We start from the raw sequence: 21,428 nt of genomic DNA on the forward strand, positions 1-21,428 counted from the left end.
TTGCATGAAATATCTTTTTCTATCCCTTCACTTTAGTATGTGTATGTCTTTGGGTTTGAAGTGAGTCTCTTGTGGGTAGCATATAGATGAGTCTTGTTTTTTTTATCCATTCAGTGACTTTTTGTCTTTTGATTGGTGCATTTGGACCTTTTACATTTAGGGTGATTATCAATAGGTATGTACTTATTGCCATTGCAGGCTTTAGATTTGTGGTTACCAGAAGTTCAAGGGTAATTCCCTCACTATCTAACAGTTTCATTACCTCACTTTGTACACCATTACAAACCTTAAGGTTCTTTTCTTTTTTCCTCCTTTTTCTTCCTCCTCCATTCTTTGAATGTTATGAATCATATTCTGTACTCTTTGTCTATCCCTTGGGTAACATCTATTTAGCCTTAGGAATACTTCCATCCATAGCAGTCCCTCCAAAATGTACTGTAGAGATGGTTTGTGGGAAGTATATTCTCTCAGCTTTTGCTTATCTGGAAATTGTTTAATCTCTCCTTCAAATTTAAATAACATTGCCGGGTAGAGTATTCTTCGTTTAAGGCTCTTCTGCTTCATTGCATTAAATAGATCATGCCACTCCCTTCTGGCCTGTTAGGTTTCTGTTGAGAAGTCTAATGACAGCCTGATGGGTTATCTTTTGTATGTGATCTTTTTTCTCTCCCTAGCTGCTTTTAAAAGTCTGTCTTTATCCTTGATCTTTGTCATTTTAATTATTATATGTCTTGGTGTTATCTTCCTTGGGTTCCTTGTGTTGGGAGATCTGTGTACTTCCATTGCTTGAGAGACTATCTCCTTCCCCAGATTGGGGAACTTTTCAGCAATTACCTTCTCAATGACACTTTCTATCCCTTCCTCTCTCTCTTCTTCTTCTGGTACCCCTATAATGCAAATATTGTTCCATTTGGATTGGTCACACACTTCTCTCAATATTCTTTCATTCTTAGAGATTCTCTTTTCTCTCTGTGCCTCAGCTTCTTTGTATTTTTCTTCTCTAATTTCTGTTCCATTTACTGTCTCTTCTACTGCATCTAATCTGCTTTTAAACCCCACCATTATATGTTTTCTTTCATATATGGAATTTCTTAATGATTGAATCTCTATCTTAAATTCATTCCTGAGTTCTTGAATATTTTTCTTTACCTCCATAAGCATGTTAATAATTTTTATTTTGAACTCTCAGGAAGATTGTTGAGTTCAGCTTCATTTGGCCCTTTTTCTGGAGTTTGTGAGATTTTGGTCTGAACCATGTTCTTTTTACATTTCATATTTCTGTGTGGTGCCCAGTAGTGCCCAGAAGCGCCAGTCTCTGAAGCTGCTCAGCCCCTAGTGTGAGGTTGGAGGTTGTAGGGGAGCAGATCTGGTGCCTTGGGGGAGGAAAGATCTGTTTCCTGATTCCTGTCTGCAGTGCCTGTCTCCAGTGTCAGAGCCAGTGGGCCAAGCACACAGGTGTAAGCCTCTGTGCTGTGCATCTCTAGCTGTTGTAGGTGGGGCCTCCCTCTGGCTGGCCTGATGCCAGCACAGTGACAGCCGGTTTGTGAACCAGTGCCATCAGGCCAGGGGTAAGGCTGGACAGGCTGCGTGTCCCAGTGGAGAGCCTCTGAGCTGAGTGGGCAGCCAGGGGGATGGAACGCCTGAAGCTCCTCAAGGTTCCCAACCTGCTGGGCAGAGTATGCCCAGACAACCTTGTCTCCAGCTCTCCCTTCTCCCACAGAGCAAGCTCCATGCAAACCCGCCTCTTCAGCAGCCCTCTCACTGCCAGGAAGCCTCTCAGACTGCCTGCCTTTCCTTTGACATAGAGCGGCCGGGGTGGATCCCCTCCTCCACAAACGGCCAGAATGTCAGTATCTAAGGCACTCCTCCTGTCTGAGCTCCCCATCCTCCAGAGCACCACACAGTGTAGGTTTCTGCTTACAAAGCAGACCTCCAGGGCTGGGCGTTCAGCCATCCCAGGCGTCCACCCCCTCCCCCGCTCCATTTCTCTTCCTCCTGCCGGTGAGCTGGGGTGGGGCAAGGGCTGGGGTCCTGCTGGATTAAGGCTTTCATACGTTAACCTGTTCGGTGAGGTCTGCTCTGTTCGTGAGGTCTGTATGCAGTCTGGTTCTGCCTTCTTTCTTGTTGCTGTTTTAGGGTTTGTTGTATTAACTATATTTTCATCCTATTTGTGGTTTTGGGAGGAGTTCTCCATCTCAGCTCTCATGCCGCCATCTTGAATCTCCTTTGCAACCTTTCGAACTCGCTAGTTCTAAGAGGATTTTTGTAGGCCTCTTAGGATTTTCTATGTAGACAGTTGCCATCCTGAAAATAGTAGTTTTGTTTCTTCCTTTCCTATACGTATACCTTTTATTTTCTGTTTCTCACATTATTGCATCGAGTAGAACTTCCAGTACCTCATGTTATAGTAGTGGTGAGAGCACACATCCTTGTTTCTGATTTTAGAGGGAAAATCCTCAGTCTTTCACCATTAAGTATGACATTAGCTATAGGCTTTTTGTAGATGCTCTTTATCAAGTTGAAAAGTTCCCTTCTATTCCTGTTTTTCTAAGAATTTTATTATGAATGTATGTTGAATATTGTCAAATGCCCTTTCTGTATTAATCGATATCATTGTGTGACTTTTATTTTTCAGCCTGTTAATGTGACACACAAAATCTGTTGATTGATTTTAGAATATTAAGCCAGGCTTGCATCCTGTTATAAATCCCACTTGGTTGTGGTATATAATTCTGCTTATCATATTATTGAATTCTAGTTGCTAATATTTTGTTAAGGATTTTTGCTTGTAAGTTCATGAGGACTATTGGTCTATAGTTTTCTCTTTTTCTCCCATCTTTGTCTGGCTTTGATATCAGGGTGATAATAGCTTCATAAAGTGAATTTGGAATTGTTCCCTTCTCTTATGTTTTTTGGAAGAGAATGCAGCATTGATGCTCTTTTATAAACATTGGGTAGAATTCTCTAATGAAACCATCTGTATGTGGAGATTTCATTTTTAGAAGTTTTAAAATTACAAATGAAAAATTCTTAATAGGAAATTTAATTATAGGATTGTTTAAATTACCTATTTCATATTGGGTAAATTTTAATAGTTTGTGTGCTTTTTTGAGGAATTGATCTATTTCATCTACATTGTCAGATTTATGTGTGTAGAGTTGTTTGTTCTACTCTCATTGTTTTTATGTCTGTAGTATCTCTAGTACTGTTACTTCTTTGATTCTTGATACTGGTAATATGTCATCTCATTTTTTCTTTGTCAGTTTTGGTAAAAGTTCGTCAATTTTATTGATCTTTTCAAAGGAGTAACACTTTGTTTCATTGATTTTCTCACTGTTTTTACTTTATTGTTTCTCTTCCTGATAATCTGTCCAATATTTCTTCTTTTATCATTTCATACTTGTTTGGAGAACTGCATGTAGCCATTCTCTTAGAGTAGGTGTGCCACCAACAAATTCTTTCATCTGAGTATGGTTTAATTTTCCCTCCACTCCTGAAGTATATTTTTGCTGAAAATACATTATCCTGGGTTGGCAACTCTTTTCTTTTAGCACTTGAAAAATGTGCTTCTTTTTGGCCTCCATAGTTTCTATGAAAAATTTGCTGTCATTTGAATTATTTTCTCAATATAGTTAAGGTATTGTTACTTGCTACTTTCAGTATTTTTTCTGTCTTTATGTTTCTTAAGTTTGACTATTATGGGTGTTGGCATGTATTTCTTTGGATGTATCATTTCTGGGATTTATTGTGTTTTGAAACTGTTGGCTTATGTTTTTTAGCAAATTTGGGACATATTCAGAAATTATTTCTTTGTCTACTTTTTCAGTCCTTCCCTCCAGGACTGTCCTTCAGTCCTTCTCCTCTCCTCCAGGACTAGTTACAGTCCCACAGTCGCTGAGGCTCTATTCAATATTTTTCAGTCTGGTTTCTGTCAGATTGTTCAAATTTGTAATTTCTATGTTCTCTCTTTATGTTTGCTGATTCATCATTCTGTCCCCTTCATTTTGCTGTTGAGCTCATCCATTTTTTTACTTTACTTATTGTTTATTGTATTTCTTAAATTCTAAGACTTCTATTTGATTTTTCATATCTTCTATGTCTTTGCTGAGACTTTCATTTTTCTAAGTGTTTATAATTACTAAGTGAAGCATTTTTATGATGGCTATTTTAAGGGCTATTAGATATTCTATCATCTCTGTTCTGTTGGTATTACAATTGTTGATTATCTCTTCATTGTTATTATGTTTTTATTGATACAATCTTATATTGGTTTCAATTATATAACACAGTGGTTCAGCAGTTACCCATATTATTAAATCCTCACCCCCACTAGTACAGCTACTGTCTACATAAGAAGATATTACAGAATCATTGGCTGTATTCTCCGTGCCATACTGCTATCCCTATGACTGACCTACATTATGATTAAGAAATTTTGTGCCCCTTTAACCCACTTACCCTTCCCACCCACCCACTGCAACCCCTCCCGAATGGTGAACACCAGTCCCTTCTCAGTGTCTATGAGTCTATTGCTGTCTTGTTCATTCTGTTTTTATTATTTATATTCCACAAATAAGTGAAATTGTATGGTGTTTGTCTTTCTCCACCTGACTTATTTCACTTGAGCATAATACCCTCTAGATCCATCCATGTTGTTGCAAATGGCAGAATTTATTTTCTTTTTATGGCTGAATAATATTCCATTGTGTATATGTACCACATCTTATTTATCCATTAATCTATCAATGGACATCTAAGTTGTGTCCATATCTTGGCTATTGTAAATAATGCAGCAATTAACATAGAAGGGCATATATGTTTTTGGATCAGGGATTTTGTTTTCTTCTGGTAAATTTCTAGAAGTGGAAATTACTGGGTTGAATCATAATTCTATTTTTAGTTTTTTGAGGAATGTCCATACTGTTTTCCACAGTGGCTGCACCAATTGACATTCCCACCAACAGTGTAGGAGGGTTTCCCTTTCTCCATATTCTCGCCAGCACTTGTTATTTCTTGTCTTTTGGATAGTGACTGTTCTGACTGGTGTGAGGTGATATCTTTGGGATTTTGATTTACATTTCTGTGATGATTAGTGATGTGGAACATCTTTCCCTGTGCCTGTTGACCATTTGTATTTCTTCCTTGGAGAAGTGTCTGTCAGGTCCTCTGCCCATATTTTAATTGGGTTATTTGGGGGTTTTTTTGGTGTTGAGGCATATGAACTCTTTATATATTTTGAGTGTTAACCCCTTATTGGGTAAATCATTTATGAATATATTTTCCTATACTGTAGGATGCCTTTATGTTCTGCTGATGGTGTCCTTTGCTGAAATAATTTGATGTGGTCCCACATTAATTTTTGCTTCTGTTTCCTTTCCTGAGGAGCTATGTCTAGGAAAAAATTGCTTATATTTATGTTCAAGAGATTTTTGCCTATGTTTTCTGCTAAGAGTTTTATGGTTTCATGTCTTATATTCAGGTCTTCGATACATTTTGAATTTACTTTTGTGTGTGGAGTTAGATAGTAATCTAGTTTCATTCTCTTATATGTAACTGTCCAGTTTTGCCAACACCAGTTAGTGAAGAGGCTGTCTTTTCCCCATTGTATATTCATGACTCCTTTATCATATATTAATTACCCATATATGCATTGGGTTTATATCTGGAATCCCTATTCTATCCATTGATCTATGGGTCTGTTCCTGTGCTAGTACCATATGTTTTGATTACTGTAGCTTTGTAGTATAGCTTGAAATCAGGGAGCATAATCCCCCTATCTTTGTTCTTCTTTCTCAGGATTGCTTTGGCTATTCAGGGTCTCTTGTGGTTCCATATTCCAAATGTTAGAACTATTTGTTCTAGTTCATTGAAGAATGTTGGTATTTTGATGGGGGTTATATTAAATCTGTAAATTGCTTGGGGCAGGATGGTCATTTTGACAATATTAGTCCTTCCTGTCTGTCAGCACAGGATAGATTTCCACTTATTTGTGTTTTTAATTTCTCTTATGAGTGTCTTACTTATCAGAGTATAGGTCTTTCACTTCCTTGGTTAGGTTTATTCCTAGGTATTTTATTCTTTTTGATGCAATTGTAAATGTGTTTTCCTGCTTTTTCTTTCTGCTAGTTCATTGTTAGTATATAGGAATGCAACAGATTTATGTGTACTAATTTTGTGTCCTACAACTTTCTGAATTCAGTTATTAGTTCTAGTAGTTTTTTGGTGATTCTTTAGGGTTTTTATGTATAATAATATCATGTCATCTGTAAATAATGATAGTATAACCTCTCCCTTATGAATTTGGATGCCTTATATCTCTTTGTGTTGTCTGATTGCTGTGACTAGGACTGCCAGTACTGTGTTGAATAAAACTGGTGAGAGTGCACATCCTTGTTCCTGATTTTAGAGGAAAAGCTTTCAGCTTTTCACCATTAAGTATGATGTCAGCTGTGGGTTTGTCATGTATGACCTTTATTATGTTGAGGAACATACCTTCTATACCTGTTTTGTTAAAGGGTTTTTATCATGAATGGATGTTGAATTTTGTCAAATGCATTTTCAGCTTCTGTTGAGATGATCATATGGTTTTTATTCTTTTGTTAATATGATATATGATATTTGTTAATTTACAAATATCATACTACCCTTGCATCCCTGGAATAAATCCCTCTTGGTCATGAGGGATCATCCTTTTGGTGTATTTTTGAACTTGGTTTGCTAATATTTTGTTGAGGATTTTTGCATCTATGTTCATCTGGGGTACTAGTCTGTAATTTCCTTTTTTTGTGATATCTTTGTCTGGTTTTGGTATTAGAGTGGATTTGGAAGTATTCCCTCTTCTTCCACTTTTAGGAATACTTTAAGAAGGATGGGCATTAGCTCTTTAAATGTTTGGTAGAATTCAGTTATGAATCCATCTGGTCCTGACATTTTGTTTTTTGATAGTTTTTTGATTACCAGTTCAATTTCATTGCTGATGATTAGTCTGTTCACATTTTCTGTTTCTTCCTGGGTCAGTTTTGGAAGGTTGTACCTTTCTAGGAATTTGTCCATTCTTCTAAATTATCCAGTTTATTGACATATAATTTTTCATAGTATTCTCTAAAAATTCTTTGTATTTATGTGCTATCTGTTGTGACTATTCCTTCTTTGTTTCTGATTTTGTTTATTTGTGAACTCTCTCTTTTTTCTTGATATGTCCTCTGCCTAGGGGTTTATCTGTTTTATTTATTTTATAAAAGAACCCGCTCTTAGTTTCATTTTTTTCTATTACTTTGCTTTTCTTTATTTTGTTTATTTTTGCTCTGATCTTTAGTATGTCCCTCCTTACTGACTTCAGGTTTCCTTTGTTCTTTTTCTACATTCTTTAATTGTGAGTTTAGGCGGTTTATTTGGGATTGTTTTTGTTTCTTGAGGTAGGCCTGTATTGCTATGTACTTCCCTCTTAGAGTGGCATCCCACAAATATTGGATTGTTGTATTTTTGTTTTCATTTGTCTCCATGTATTGCTTGATTTCCATTTTAGTTTAGTCACTGATCCATTGATTATTTAGGAGCATGTTTTTAAGCCTCCATGTGTTTGTGGGATTTTTAATTTTCTTTGCATAATTTATTTCTAGTTTCATACCTTTGTGGTGTGAGAAGCTGAGTGGTGCAATTTCAGTCCTTCTGAATTTACTGAGGCTCTTTTTGTGGCCTCATATGTGATATATTCTGGAAAATGTTCCGTATGTCCTTGAGAAGAATGTGTATCCTGCTGCTTTTAGGTAGAGTGTTCTGTAGATGTCTGTTAGGTCCATCTGTTCTAGTGTGTTGTTCAGTGCCTCTGTGTCCTTACTTATTTTCTGTCTGGTTGATCTGTCCTTTGGAGTGAGTGGTGTGTTGAAGTCTCCTAAAATGAGTGTATTGATTCTATTTCCCCCTTTAATTCTGTTAGTGCTTGTTTCACATATTTGGGTGCTCCTGTGTTGGATGCATAGATATTTATAATGGTTATATCTTCTTGTTGGACTGATCCTCGTATCATTTTATAATGTCCTTCTTTGTTTCTTGTTACTTTCTTTGTTTTGAAGTGTATTTTATCTGATACAAGTATTGCAACTCCTGCTTTCTTCTCCCTATTATTTGCATGAAATATCTTTTTCCATCCCTTTACTTTCATCTGTGTATGTCTTTGGGTTTGAAGTGAGTCTCTTGTAGGCAGCATATAGATGGATCTTGTTTTTTTATCCATTCTATAACCCTGTGTCTTTTGATTGGTGCATGCAGTACATTTACATTTAGGGTGATTATCAATAGATATTTACTTATTGCCATTGCAGACTTTAGATGTGTGCTTTCCATCTAAGGTTTAATGGTAGCTTTTTTACTATCTGACATTCTAACTTAACTCGCTTATGCTATTTCAAACACAATCTAAAGGGTTTTTTTTCTTCTTTTTCTTCCTCCTCCACTCTTCATATATTAGGTATCATATTCTGTACTCTTTATGTATCGCTTGACTGACTTTATAGGTATTTGATTTACTTTTGCATTGTCTTAGTAATTAATTGGTTTACTAACTTTGCTATGGTTTTAGTTTCTCTGGTGACAGCTATTTAGCCTTAGGAGCATTTCCATCTATACCAGTCTCTTTAAAATACAGTGTAGAGACAGTTTGGGGGAGGTAAATTCCCTCAACTTTTGCTTATCTGAAAACTGCTTAATCCTTCCTTCAAATGTAAATGATAATCTTTCCACGTATAGTATTCTTAGTTTGTGGCCCTTCTGTTTCATTGCATTAAATATATCATGCCACTCTCTTCTGGCCTGTAAGGTTTCTGCTGAGAAGTCTCACAATAGCGTGATGGGTTTTCCTTTCTAGGTGATCTTTTTTCTCTCTTTGACTGCTTATAATACTCTGTCTCGTCCTTGATTTTTGCCATTTTAATGATTACATGACTGGTGTTGTCTTCCTAGGGTCCCTTGTGTTGGGAAATCTGTACACTTCCATGGCCTGAGAGACGATTTCCTTCTGCAGATTGCGTAACTTTTCAGCAATTAATTCCTCAAAGGGACTTTCTATCCCTTTTTCTCTCTTCTTCTTCTGGAACTCTATAATATGAATATTGTTCCATTTGGATTGTTCGCACAGTTAGTTGTCTTATTATTTTTTAATTCCTAGAGATCCTTTTTCTCTCTGTGCCTCAGCTTCTTTGTGTTCTTGTTCTCTAATTTCTATTTCATTTACCATCTCCTCTATGTCATCTATTCTGCTTTTAAATTCCTTCATTGTATGTTTCACTTCTGGTACTGTATTTTTCAAAGTTTCTATTTCTTTCTTTAAGCCCTCCCTGAGCTCTTGAATAATTTTCTGTAGCTCTGTGAGCATGTTTATGATTTTTATTTTGAGATCTTTATCAAGAAGATAGGTAGGTTATTTCAGTTTCACGTAGCCCCCTTTCTGGTGTTTGAGGGATTTGGTTTTTACAAGATACTTTTGCCATTTCATATTTCTAATGATTACTATGGAATAATGGGTTTTTGTAGATGATGCCCTCTAGTGCACAGAAATTCTATTCTCTGGAGTTTCCCAGCACCTGGAGCAATGGTAGGGGTCGCAGGCAAGTGGTACCGGTGCCTGCTGGGTGGAAAGAGCTCTTTCCTGGTTCCCAGCTGCAGTGCCTGACTCCAGAGCCCGGGCCAGTAGGCCATGTGCATAGGGAGAAGCCTCTGTGTTATGCCTGTGTAGCTAATGTAGGTGGATCCACCCTCTGGCTGGCCTGGCACGATGGTGGAGGCAGCAGGTTTATGAACTGATGCTGGCCAGGATGAACTGGTGGCAGGCTGCATATTGCAGTGGGGGGCCTCAGGACTGCTTTTCCAGCCAGTGGGATGGAGCACCTGAAGCTCCTGAACGTTCCCAACTTGCTGGGCTGAGTGGGCAGGGACGATTTTGCCCACCTGTCCTTTCTTTTGATCTTCAAGCACTGTGTAATACTTGCTCCTTTAGCACCCCTCTCACTATCAGGAAGTCTTTAAAAGTGCCCACCTTTCTTTTGTCCTGGAGTGGCCAGTTGTGGGTACCTATTTTCCACAAACTGCTGGAATCTCAGTCTTTCTGAGTATTCTGCCTGTCTTTGCTTTCCAACTCCACTTATCTCCAGAGCAGCATGTAATGTGGGTTCATGCTCCCGGAGCAGATTTCCAGGGGTGGCTGTTTAGCAGTCCTGGGCTTCTACTCCCTCCTTGCTCCATTTCTCTTCCTCCTGCTGGTGAGCTGGGGTGGGAGGTGGGCTTGGGTCCTGCCAGTTTGCAGCTTTTCTACTTCATTATTTTCTGTGGGGGGTCTTCTCTTTTCCCCAGTGTAGTCCGTCTGTCGCAGTCTTCTTTCCAATTTCTCTTTTTGGATTAGTTGCATTTGCTGTATTTTTGTATTATATGTGGTTTGGGGAGGAGGTTTCAGCCTCACTTCTCATGCCGCCATCTTTTCTTGTCTCCCCTATTGTTTTGTTTTTATTAGAGCAAAACCAGCAATTGCTCCAGAAGACAGCAAAAGTGGTTCACAGTATTCTCACTGGTCTGAAAGCAGAACTGTTATCAGGAGACACACCAAATTTCTATTGATGGGTACTTTTAGGTTGGAAAGTGAGATTGAAGAGAGAGGGTAGAATTGAATAAAATCTCTACTTCTTATCAACCTACATCATTTTATTCCATCTAGCAGGTACTACTTATTTTTAAGATATATTACATTTCAGGATTCTGTATCATAGAGAAACTGTCTTTTCCTGTCACTTTGCCTGGAGCAGCTGCCGGGGATGCAGCCACAGTTGCCACCTGGAGACCCAGGGTGTATGTATATGTATGTATGTATGAGATCTTCTTTGCAGTGTAGCTCATTTACTGCTCCCGGCGCCACCAGCCCCCTCCACTGCAGTTTCTTTATGTGTAAAATTAATTATTTACTTATCCATTCCAGATAATGGTCTTTATTCTTATAACTTACAGGCAGTGAAAATGGTAAGTCAGTAAAATAAAAAACAGAGTAGATTCTCTGCAAATTTAGAGGAGGTAGAAGTAGTTCCAGCTGGGCAAGTCAGGGGAGGTTTCATGGAAAGGGTGGATTAAGGCAGTTCTTGATGTGGATTTGGATATGGGGAGATCAGAGGAGTGGCAGACATAGACAAAGAATATACAGAGGCACAGAGGTGAAGAGAGTAGCTCCCTGGGGCTCCCTGTTCCTGCAGCTCACAGGAATTGAGACACAAACATGGTTACATTTCTAGAGTTCTTTGGAAGAAAAGCCCACCACTGTACTTGCTTATTGAGATCCTAGCAGGTAGAGGACCTGTGAGTGGTGTGGGCACATGGAAAGCCCCTAAGAGCTGTAGCAGCCACCTCACTAGTGCCTGCTTGCAGGGCTGCCACATGCAGGTGTGTGTGGGTTATAACCTGTACAAGCTGCCAGAGACAGCACAATGGGGCTAAAACCCAGCCAGTCTCTGCCAGCAGAACTGGTCCAGGGCTGTTTCTACCCTGAACAGCACCATGTTGCAATTTGATGAAGGCATCAGAATCTATTCCCTTTTGTTTCCTAATGGTGCTCACATATCATAGCCAAATATTTAGTACCTTACTGTAATATAATTTGCTAAATGACTTCCTCTAGTCATCTGTAGGAACTCAGTCATCATTTTGAAGACTGTCCTTGTAGCAAACATTTGCAGAAATTCCAGAGAACATACTATATTCTCTCAGTTCCAATTTTGCCTTCTGCTCTCCTTGCCTCCAGCTTTAGGTTAGAGGTTCAGAATCCTTGTGCTGCAGGTGAGGAGATGGCAATCACATTGCTTGTCACCTGCCTCCATGGCTAAGTATTCCCCATCCCTGCTGCTTCCAGTGCCAGGTGCTTCCTGTCCCCTGAGGCCATCTTACTACCTGTGTCCTGCTCCTCACTGTCATTGCTACTCCTCCTGAGCCCTTCTTGCCCCGCTTTCTTGTTTCTCTCTTCTCCTTTATCCCAGTTAAATTCTAGGAAAGGAGAGGTTCATTAGAGAGAAGGAAAGGCAGGATTACAAGTGAAAAGAGGATAAAGAAGGGAGGAAAATTGGGAGGAGGAGGGAAATAATAAAAGTGACATTTGCACTTATATTGGGGGTGAGGGTGAGACAACCAGAGTGGACGTCTGGAGGGCAGACTGGCTCTGGTGTCATCACTGGGCCTCAGTAACAAGGTGACCTTGCTTTCCTTAGGTGTCCTCATGACTTCTTTTGCGGACCATGTCCATGATCCTTTTTGCCTGTGTGATAAGGGTGAGGGATGGACTGCCCCTCTCAGCCTCCACTGACTTTTACCACACCCAGGATTTTCTGAAATGCAAGAGACGGCTCAAGACTTTAGCCTTGCAACTGGCCCAGTATCCAGGTCGAGGTTCCACAGAAGGACAGAACTTCAGGATACAGTAAGCAAGAAGGTTCACTTTCCCAGAACCTCAGCAAACTGTGGGTTACTTTTAACCCTGTGTTGAGATGACATTATGGTGTGTTGAAAGCAGGTCTGACATGAGAAGCAGTTTGAGGTGGTGTGTATTGATGCTAGACTCCAGGGGCCCCGTAAGTACTGCTGTCAGAGCTCCTACTCTGCTGTTAGTGGGGGGCCTGTGAGCATCGGGGGGCCCAGGTTCAACCAGCTCCCATGCCTGTGCTGTGGCAGTGTTTTCTGTATTAGATGCAGGGGAGGAGAAAAGGTGACAGGGAGGAGATAATAAGTTAAAATGTTAGGGAAGGAAAAGAATGAGAGTGAGAAAGCCAAGAAAATAAGAAAAAAGACATGACTTATAGTTCTTAGTTTTTTTCACTTCTGTTTTAAATTTTAAACTAAATTTACTTTAAGAGTAGGGAAGTGAAAAATGAGCACAGGTAGGTCCCTCTTCTCAAGGAGCTTAAAGTTTAATGAGGGAATGAGAAATAGCTGACTGAATGCAGTGGGGAAATGGCTGCAATGGAAGTAGAAATCAGGTCGTTACAATAATCATAGTAATAAAAGCTAATAATATTAAGTGTTTTGTATAAGCCAGGCACTATTCCAAGTGCTTCATGTAGCTTATGAAGTAGGTAATTGTATTATAGCTGTTTTACAGGAGAAAAAAGTAAGGTGAAGCGGCTACCTAAGGTTATCCTGTTAGTAAGGGGTAGGGCCAGATTTGAATGTAGGCAACCAGGCACCAAGGTCTGCTCCCCATGTTACATCATATCTTACTGTATGTAGCTTAGAGCAGAAGCCATTCTACATGGGGATCTGGAGCAAGGCACATTTTGAAATATCAAAATGGCTTGGTACACATTTTATATCAATGTTTTCCAGTACTTAGGCTTTCACTTACTAAGTCCCTTCTGTGCCCCTTGAATAGTAAATTTTCAGTTGATTTGGTAAGGTGGGGTTCTTTTAGGGGATTTCAATCTCAGAATCACAAAAACAGAAAAGTACGTGCATGAAACTAGGCTTGTGGTGATGTCAGGTGAGAAAGAATGGGGCCCAACGGAGGTGCCAGGTGGCAGGCACATGCAGTGGGGGAGCAAAAACTGAGGTGCATCTTCCCATGTTTGGGACTCGTTTTTGTGGGTGCCGAAACCACCATTCTTAATGGTTCCTTCTTCATTATGCTGTGCCTAGCTAATGCTCCCTGGGACCTTTGTGCTGTACTTCTGAGTTCCCTCAGAAACTTCTTTTGGGTTCTCAGACCCAATGCAGTGTGTGTGCACATGCATGTTTGTGTGTGTGTATGTATGTGTAAGAGGGGGTCTTCCCACATATGACATCAAGCGATTCTCGACATCAGCAGGGCATCCAGGAACTCAACTCAATTCTGATAACATCTGCCCTTGGAGGCAGCACCAGATTACCCAAGTTAAGGGGTCCATTCTATAAGACTGCCCGCCACCCCCCAATCCAGATGGCAATTGCAAGCCCTAGGCAGTTAACCTGTGCTGATCTAACTACTACATATTGGAGGTTCCGTTCCAGTGACCTCCCTGTTAGGTTCAATTAATTTGCAAGAGTAGCTCATATTACTAGGGAAAACACTTAACATTTACCAGTTTAACAAAGGATACAAGTTAACAGCTGGATAAAGGAATACATACGACCAGAGGGCTCAAGAAGGCGGTGTGAGTAGGATGGTTGAAATCCCCTTCCAAAACCATATGTATTTTTTAAAATACAACAAATACAACTATTCTGAAAAGAGAGACCAGAAGATACAGTACAACAGCCAGGCTACATCTACATCTGTGAGAACTCAGAATCTCATGAAAAGGGTAAGATACAAAGCCATGACCTGGCAGGACCTGAGCACTCCCCCTACACCAGATCAGTGGTGGGAGGAAAAGAATCAGAGTTGGGAGGGAGTGGAAGCACAGAACTGCTAAATAACCATCCTAGTAATCTGCACCGGAAGCACAGACACACATTGCATGGTATACTTGCAAAGTAACATCCAAGATGAAGACTGCAAGTGGGTCCCCACAGCTGGGTACCCTGGGACAGAAGAAAAGTGGGTGCTTTTTAAAAGTCTTAAAGGGACATGGGCTTAACAGATGGACAAAATCATCCTGGCACACTCAGCCCAGCAGGCTGGGAATCTTAAGGAACTTCAGGCCACCTAACCCCCTGGGGGGGGTAATGCAGCCCCAAGGCCCCTCATGGTGATAAGCAGCCTGCCATTCATTCCCCCTGGCCGGTGCTACAAGCAAACCAGCTGACCCACCACAGCTGAGGAGCAGCCAGATAACAGCCTGGCCCACAGCAACCACACAGAGTCTCCTCCCAGCATGCAGCTAACCGGGACAGGCAGAGAAAGCCAGAGCAACGTCCAGAAGGCACGAAGGAGTGCCGTTCTCACAGGAGAACATACCCGGTGCATCTGCCACTCCCTGCAGTGCCCTAGGCTATCTGGGGGCTGCCCCACCCGCGGCAACTGAGCAGATTATTCTAGAGACTGCTTCCAGTGTGCGGGTAACTGGCACAGGCAGCAGAAGCAGGATCAAGGTCCAGAAGGCATGAAGGGGTGCTGTTCTCACAGGAGAACACACCCGGCACGTGTGGGACCCCACGCAGTGCCCTAGGCTATCCTGAGGGCTGCCCCGCACATGGCAGCTCAGGAGATTATCCCAAAGACTGCTCCTGGTGTGCAGGAAACAGACACAGGCAGCAGAGAAGGGCAAGGCGACCAGCAAGCAGGAAGGGACTTTGTTCTCCCAGCTGACACACACACCACCTGCGTGCAATGACTTCTACAATCATGAAAAGGCAGAAGAATCTGGTCCAATCAAAAATCACTCAGACAACCCCAGAGAGAGGGCTCAGTGAGATAGACATACCAATGTTCCTGAAAAAGAATTTAAAACAAAAGTCATAACCATGCTGATGGACCTGCAGAGAAATATGCAAGAGCTAAGGGATGAAGGCTAGAAAGAGATAACAGAAATGAAACCATCAATAGAAGGTTTTAAGAGCAGACTGGATGAGGCGCAAAAGACTGTTAATGGAATAGAAATCAGAGAACAGGAATACAGAGAAGCTGAGGCATAGAGATAAAAGGATCTCCAGGAATGAAAGAATATTAAGAGAACCGTGTGACCAATCCAAACGGAACAATGCTCACATTGCAGGGCTACCATAAGAAGAAGAAGAGAGAAAAAGGGATAGAAAGTGTCTTTGAAGAAATAATTGCTAAACACTTCCTGAAGCTGGGAAAGGAAGTAGTCTCTCAAACTATGGAAGCCCACATATCTCCCAACACAAGGGACCCAAGGAGGATAACACCAAGACAATAATAATTAAAATGGCAAAGATCAAAGACAAGGACAGAGTATTAAAGGCAGCCAGACATAGAAAAAAGATCACCTACAAAGGAAAACCCATCAGGCTATCATCAGACTTCTCAACAAAAACCCTACAGGCCAGAAGAGAAGGACATGATATATTTAATGCAATGAAACAGAAAGGCCTTGAACCAAGAATACTGTATCCAGCATGGATATCACTTAAATTTGAAGGAGGGATTAAACAATACCCAGACAAGCAAAAGTTGTGGGAATTTGTCTCCCACAAAGCACCTCTACAGGATAATTTAAAGTGACTGTTGTAGAAGGAAGCACTCGTAAGGCTAAATAGATGTCACCAGAGAAAATAAAATGACAGCAAAGAAAGCAGACCAACCAAATACTAACTGAAGGCAAAAAATAAAACCAAGTATCCACAAAAGTAGTCAAAGGAAACATAAAAGAGTACAAAATAAAACACCTAACATATAAAGAGTAGAGGAGGAAGAATAAGAAGGGAGAGAAATAAAGAATCATCAGACTGTGTCTATAAATAAGGGAGTTAAGTTAGATGGTTAGATAGTAAAGAAGCTACCTTTGAATATTTGGTAACCACGAATCCAAAGCCTGCAATGGCAATAAGTACATATCTATCAATAATCACCATAAATATAAATGGAATGAATGCACAATCAAAAGACACAGAGTAATAGAATGGATAAAAAAGCAAGACCCATCTATATGTTGCTTACAAGAGACTTACCTCAAACCCAAAGACATACACAGACTAAAAGTGAAGGGATAGAAAAAGATATTTCATGCAAACAATAGGGAGAAAAAAGCAGGTGTTGAAGTACTTGTATCATTCAAAATAGACCTCAAAACAAACAAAGTAACAGGAGATAAAGAAGGACATTACATAATGATAAAGGGGTCAGTCCAACAAGAGGATATAACCACTATAAATATCTGTGCACCCAACATGGGAACACCAACATATGTGATACAAATACTAAGAGAATGAAAGGAGGAGAAGAATGCAATGCATTCATTTTAGGAGGATTCAACACACCATTCACTCCAAAGGACAGATCAACTGGACAGAAAATAAGTAAGGATACAGAGGCACTGAACAACACACTGGAACACATGGACCTAACGGACATCTACAGAACTCTACACCCAAAAGCAGCAGGATACACATTCTTCTCAAGTGCATATGGTACATTTTCTAGAATAGATCACATACTAGGCCACAAAAAGAGCCTCAGTAAATTAAAAAACATTGAAATTGTACTAACCAACTTCTCAGATCACAAAGGTATAAAACTAGAAATAAATTGTACAAAGAAAACAAAAAGGCTCACAAACACATGGAGGCTTAACAGCATGCTCCTAAATAACCAATGAATCAATGACCAAATTAAAACAGAGACCAAGCAATATATGGAGACAAATGACAACAACAGCACAATGCCCCAACTTCTGTGGGATGCAGTGAAGGCAGCTTGAAGAGGAAAGTATATAGCTATCCAGGCCTAATTAAAGAAGGAAGAACAATCCCAAATGAATAGTCTAAAGCCACAATTATTAAAACTGGAAAAAGAAGAACAAATGAGGCCCAAAGTCAGCAAGAGGAGGGACATAATAAAGGTCAGAGAAGAAATAAATAAAATTGAGAAGAACAAAACAATAGAAAGAATCAATGAAACCAAGAGCTGGTTCTTTGTGAAAATAAACAAAATAGATAAACCCTTAGCCAGACTTATAAAGAGAAAAAGACAATCTACACACATAAAAAGAATCAGAAATGAGAAAGGAAAAATCACAATGGACCCCACAGAAATACAAAGAATTATGAGAGAATACTATGAAAATCTATATGCTAACAAGCTGGATAACATAGAAGAAATGGACAACTTTCTAGAGAAATACAACCTTTTGAAGGCCCACACAGAAAGAAATAGAAATCTGAACACACCAATTACCAGAACTAAACTAAATTGGTAGTCAAAAAAGTACCTAAGAACAAAACTCCTCGAACAGATAGCTTCACTGCTGAATTTTATCAAACATTTAGAGAAGACCGAATACCCATCCTCCTTAACGTTTTTCAAAAAGTAGAAGAGGAGGGGATACTTCCAAACTAATTCTACGAGGCCAGCATCACTCTAATACTAAAACCAGGCAAAGACGCTATAAAAAAAGGAAATTATAGACCAATATCCCTGATGAACATAGATGCAAAAATACTCAACAAAATATTAGCAAACCGAATTCACAAATACATCAAGAGGATCATACACCATGATCAAGTGGGATTCATCTCAGGGATGCAAGGGTGGTACAACATTTGAGAATCCATCATACACCACATCAACAAAAAGAGGGACAAAAAACACATGATCATCTCCATAGACGCCAAAAAAGCATTTGACAAGATACAACATACATTCATGATAAAAATTCAAGAAAATGGGTAAAGAGGGCAGGTACCTCAACGTAATAAAGGCCATATATTACAAACCCACAGTCAACATCATACTTAACAGCGAGAAGCTGAAAGCTTTTCACCTAAGATCGGAAACAAGGTAGGGATGCCCACTCTCCCCACTGTTATTCAACATAGACTGGATGTCCTAGCTTCAGCAGTCAGACAACACAAAGAAATAAAAGGCATCCAGATTGGTAAAGAAGAAGTCAAACTGTCACTATTTGCAGATGATATGATATTGTACATAAAAAAACCCTAAAGACTCCACTCCAAAACTACTAGAACTAATATCTGAATTCAGCAAAGTTGCAGGGTATAAAATTAATATACAGAAATCTATTGCATTCCTATACACTAATGGTGAATTAGCAGAAAGAGGAATCAGGAAAACAATTCCATTCACAATTGCAGCAAAAAGAATAAAATACCTAGGAATAAACCTAACTAAGAAAGTGAAAGGCTTATAACCTAAAAACTCCAAGACACTCTTAAGAGAAATTAAAGGGGACACTAACAAATGGAAATTCATCCCAAGCTCTTGGCTAGGAAGAATTAATATTGTCACAATGGCCATCCTGCCTAAAGCAATCTAGAGATTCAATGCAATCCCTGTGAAAATACCAACAGCATTCTTCAACAGACTGGAACAAATAGTTCTAAAATTTATATGGAACCACAAAAGACCCCAAATAGCCAAAGCAATCCTGAGAAGGAAGAATAAAGTAAGGGGGATCTCGCTTCCCAACTTTAAGCTGTACTACAAAGCCACAGTAATCAAGACAATTTGGAAGTAGCACAAGAACAGACCCACAGACCAGTGGAACAGCATAGAGAGTCCAGATATTAACCCAAACATATATGGTCCATTAATATACCATAAAGGAACCATGGATATGCAATAGGGAAATGACAGCCTCTTCAACAGCTGGTGTTGGCAAAACTGGACAGCTACATGCAAGAGAATGAAACTGGATCATTGTCTAACCCCATACACAAAAGTAAATTTGAAATGGATCAAAGACCTGAATGTCAGTCATGAAACACTAAAACTCTTAGAAAAAAACATAGGCAGAAATCTCTTGGACATAAACATGAGCAACTTCTACTTGAACATATGTCCCCGGGCAAGGGAAACAAAAGCAAAAATGAACAAGTGAAACTATATAAAGCTGAAAATCTTCTGTACAGCAAAGGACCACATCAATAGAACAAACAGATATCCTACAGTATGGGAGAATATATTCATAAATGACATCCGATAAAGGGTTGACATCCAAAATATATAAAGATCTCATACACCTCAACAAACAAAAAGCAAGTAATCCAATTAAAAAATGGGCAGAGGATCTGAACAGCCACTTCTCCAAAGAAGAACAGATGGCCAACAGGCACATGAAAAGATGCTTCACATCGCTAATCATCAGAGAAATGCAAATTAAAACCAAAATGAGATACCACCTCACACCTGTAAGGATGGCCACCAACCAAAAGTCAAGCACAACAAATGTTGGCAATGATATGGAGAAAGGGGAACCCTCCTACACTGCTAGTGGGAATGTAAATTAGTTCAACCATTGTGGAAAGCAGTATGGAGGTTCCTCAAAAAACTAAAAACAGAAATACCATTTGACCCAGGAATTCCGCTTCTGGGTATTTACCCTAAGAATTCATCCACCCAGTTTGAAAAAGACATATGCACCCCTATGTTTATCACAGCACTATTTACAATAGCCAAGAAATGGAAGCAACTTGTGTCCATCAGTAGATGAATGGAAAAAGAAGATGTGGCACATATACACAATGGAATATTACTCACCTATAAGTAGAAAACAAATCCTACCATTTGCAACAACATGGATAGAGCTAGAGGGTATTATGCTCAGTGAAATAAGCCAGGCGGAAAAAGACAATTACCAAATGATTTCACTTATCTGTGCAGTATAAGAACAAAGCAAAAACTGAAGAAACAAAACAGCAGCAGAATCACAGAACCAAAGAATGGACTAACAGTTACCAAAGGGAAAGGGACTGGGGAGGATGGGTGGGAAGGGAGGGATAAGGGGGAAAAAGGGGCATTACGATCAGCACACATAATGTAGTTGGGGGGCACAGGGAAGGGAGTATGACACAAAGACAAGTAGTGACTCTGTAGGATCTTGCTAGGCTGATGGACAGTGACTGTAATGGGGTATGTCCGGGGGACTTGATGATGGGAGGAGTCTAGTATCTGTAATGTTGCTCATGTATTGTAGATTAATAATACCAAAATGAAAAAATAATAATTTACTAAAGAGAGAAAATTAAAAAAAGAAATATATAGGGCAACATCCCAGATAAAGGAGCTTCTATCCTTGTGGAGCCTGGGGCCTGGCTCGGTGGCGCATGGAAGCTCCCTCCCGCAGAGCAGCAGGATGCAAAAGACAGACTTGCTTTCCTAGGTTCTTGTGAGGGCTTCGGTGCATAGTCCTGGCCGACTAAGTCATTGGCCACTGGCCACCTCAGCCTGCAGCCTTCGTGCTTGGGTGGGGCCAAAGTCTCGCTAACATGACAAGAGACCCTTTTCCCCTTTCAGGCTTTGCAGTGTTTCCCGAACTGTGAACGGAGACCAAATGTACCTGGGGAACATATATTTGGTCAACTGAATGGGCAAATGTGTATTTCTTATGACTCACATTGCAACTTCAATTAGGAAACTTTTTCTCTTTTAAGAAAAAAAAAGGTCTTATGACTTCAAATGAATTTCTGGATACTTCAGTAGTTTTTTGAAAAGTGGAATATAGAATGTTCTAATTATTTGTATTTTGAATTCACTATTTTCACAGAAGAAACTAAGGCTTTTTTTCTTTACAGGTGAGCAGTATCATAGGTTATTTAATAGTTAAGGAGTTCAGTTATTTTCCTATGTAATTTACCATAACAAATTACCACAAACTGCCTTAAAACAACAGAAATTTATTTTCTCACTGTTCTGGACGCCAGAGGTCCGAAAGCAAGGTGCTGGCAGTGCCGTGCTCTCTCTGAGGCGTTAAGGAAGCATCCTCCCCTTGCCTTCCTGCTACGTCCCTGTGGTTGCCCACAGTCCTCAGCAGTTGCTTGTAGAAGCACTGCTACACCAGTGTCTGCCTCCTTGG

General features: G+C 39.9%; 1 protein-coding gene across 13 annotated transcripts in view; it reads left to right on the top strand.

The window, feature by feature from the left end:
- Positions 1–21,428, top strand: part of SEC22C (SEC22 homolog C, vesicle trafficking protein) — a 59,258-nt gene that overhangs the window by 7,981 nt on the left and 29,849 nt on the right. For 10 of the 13 annotated variants that reach the window (XR_005059149.2, XR_005059151.2, XR_005059150.2 and 7 more), the window contains exon 2: positions 12,234–12,442. The exons of 2 other annotated variants lie outside the window; for them this stretch is intronic. Coding sequence is in view for 8 of the 11 variants with exons in the window: in XM_037010529.1 (XP_036866424.1) it covers positions 12,261–12,442 (182 nt within the window). In the remaining 3 variants the exon portion in view is untranslated. Of the gene's footprint in view, positions 1–10,501; positions 10,706–12,233; positions 12,443–21,428 lie in introns of all 13 variants that reach the window. One more of the 13 variants, XM_037010524.1, reaches the window with a different exon arrangement.

Source organism: Manis javanica, chromosome 3 (assembly GCF_040802235.1).
Source record: "Manis javanica isolate MJ-LG chromosome 3, MJ_LKY, whole genome shotgun sequence".
Taxonomy (NCBI): domain Eukaryota; kingdom Metazoa; phylum Chordata; class Mammalia; order Pholidota; family Manidae; genus Manis; species Manis javanica.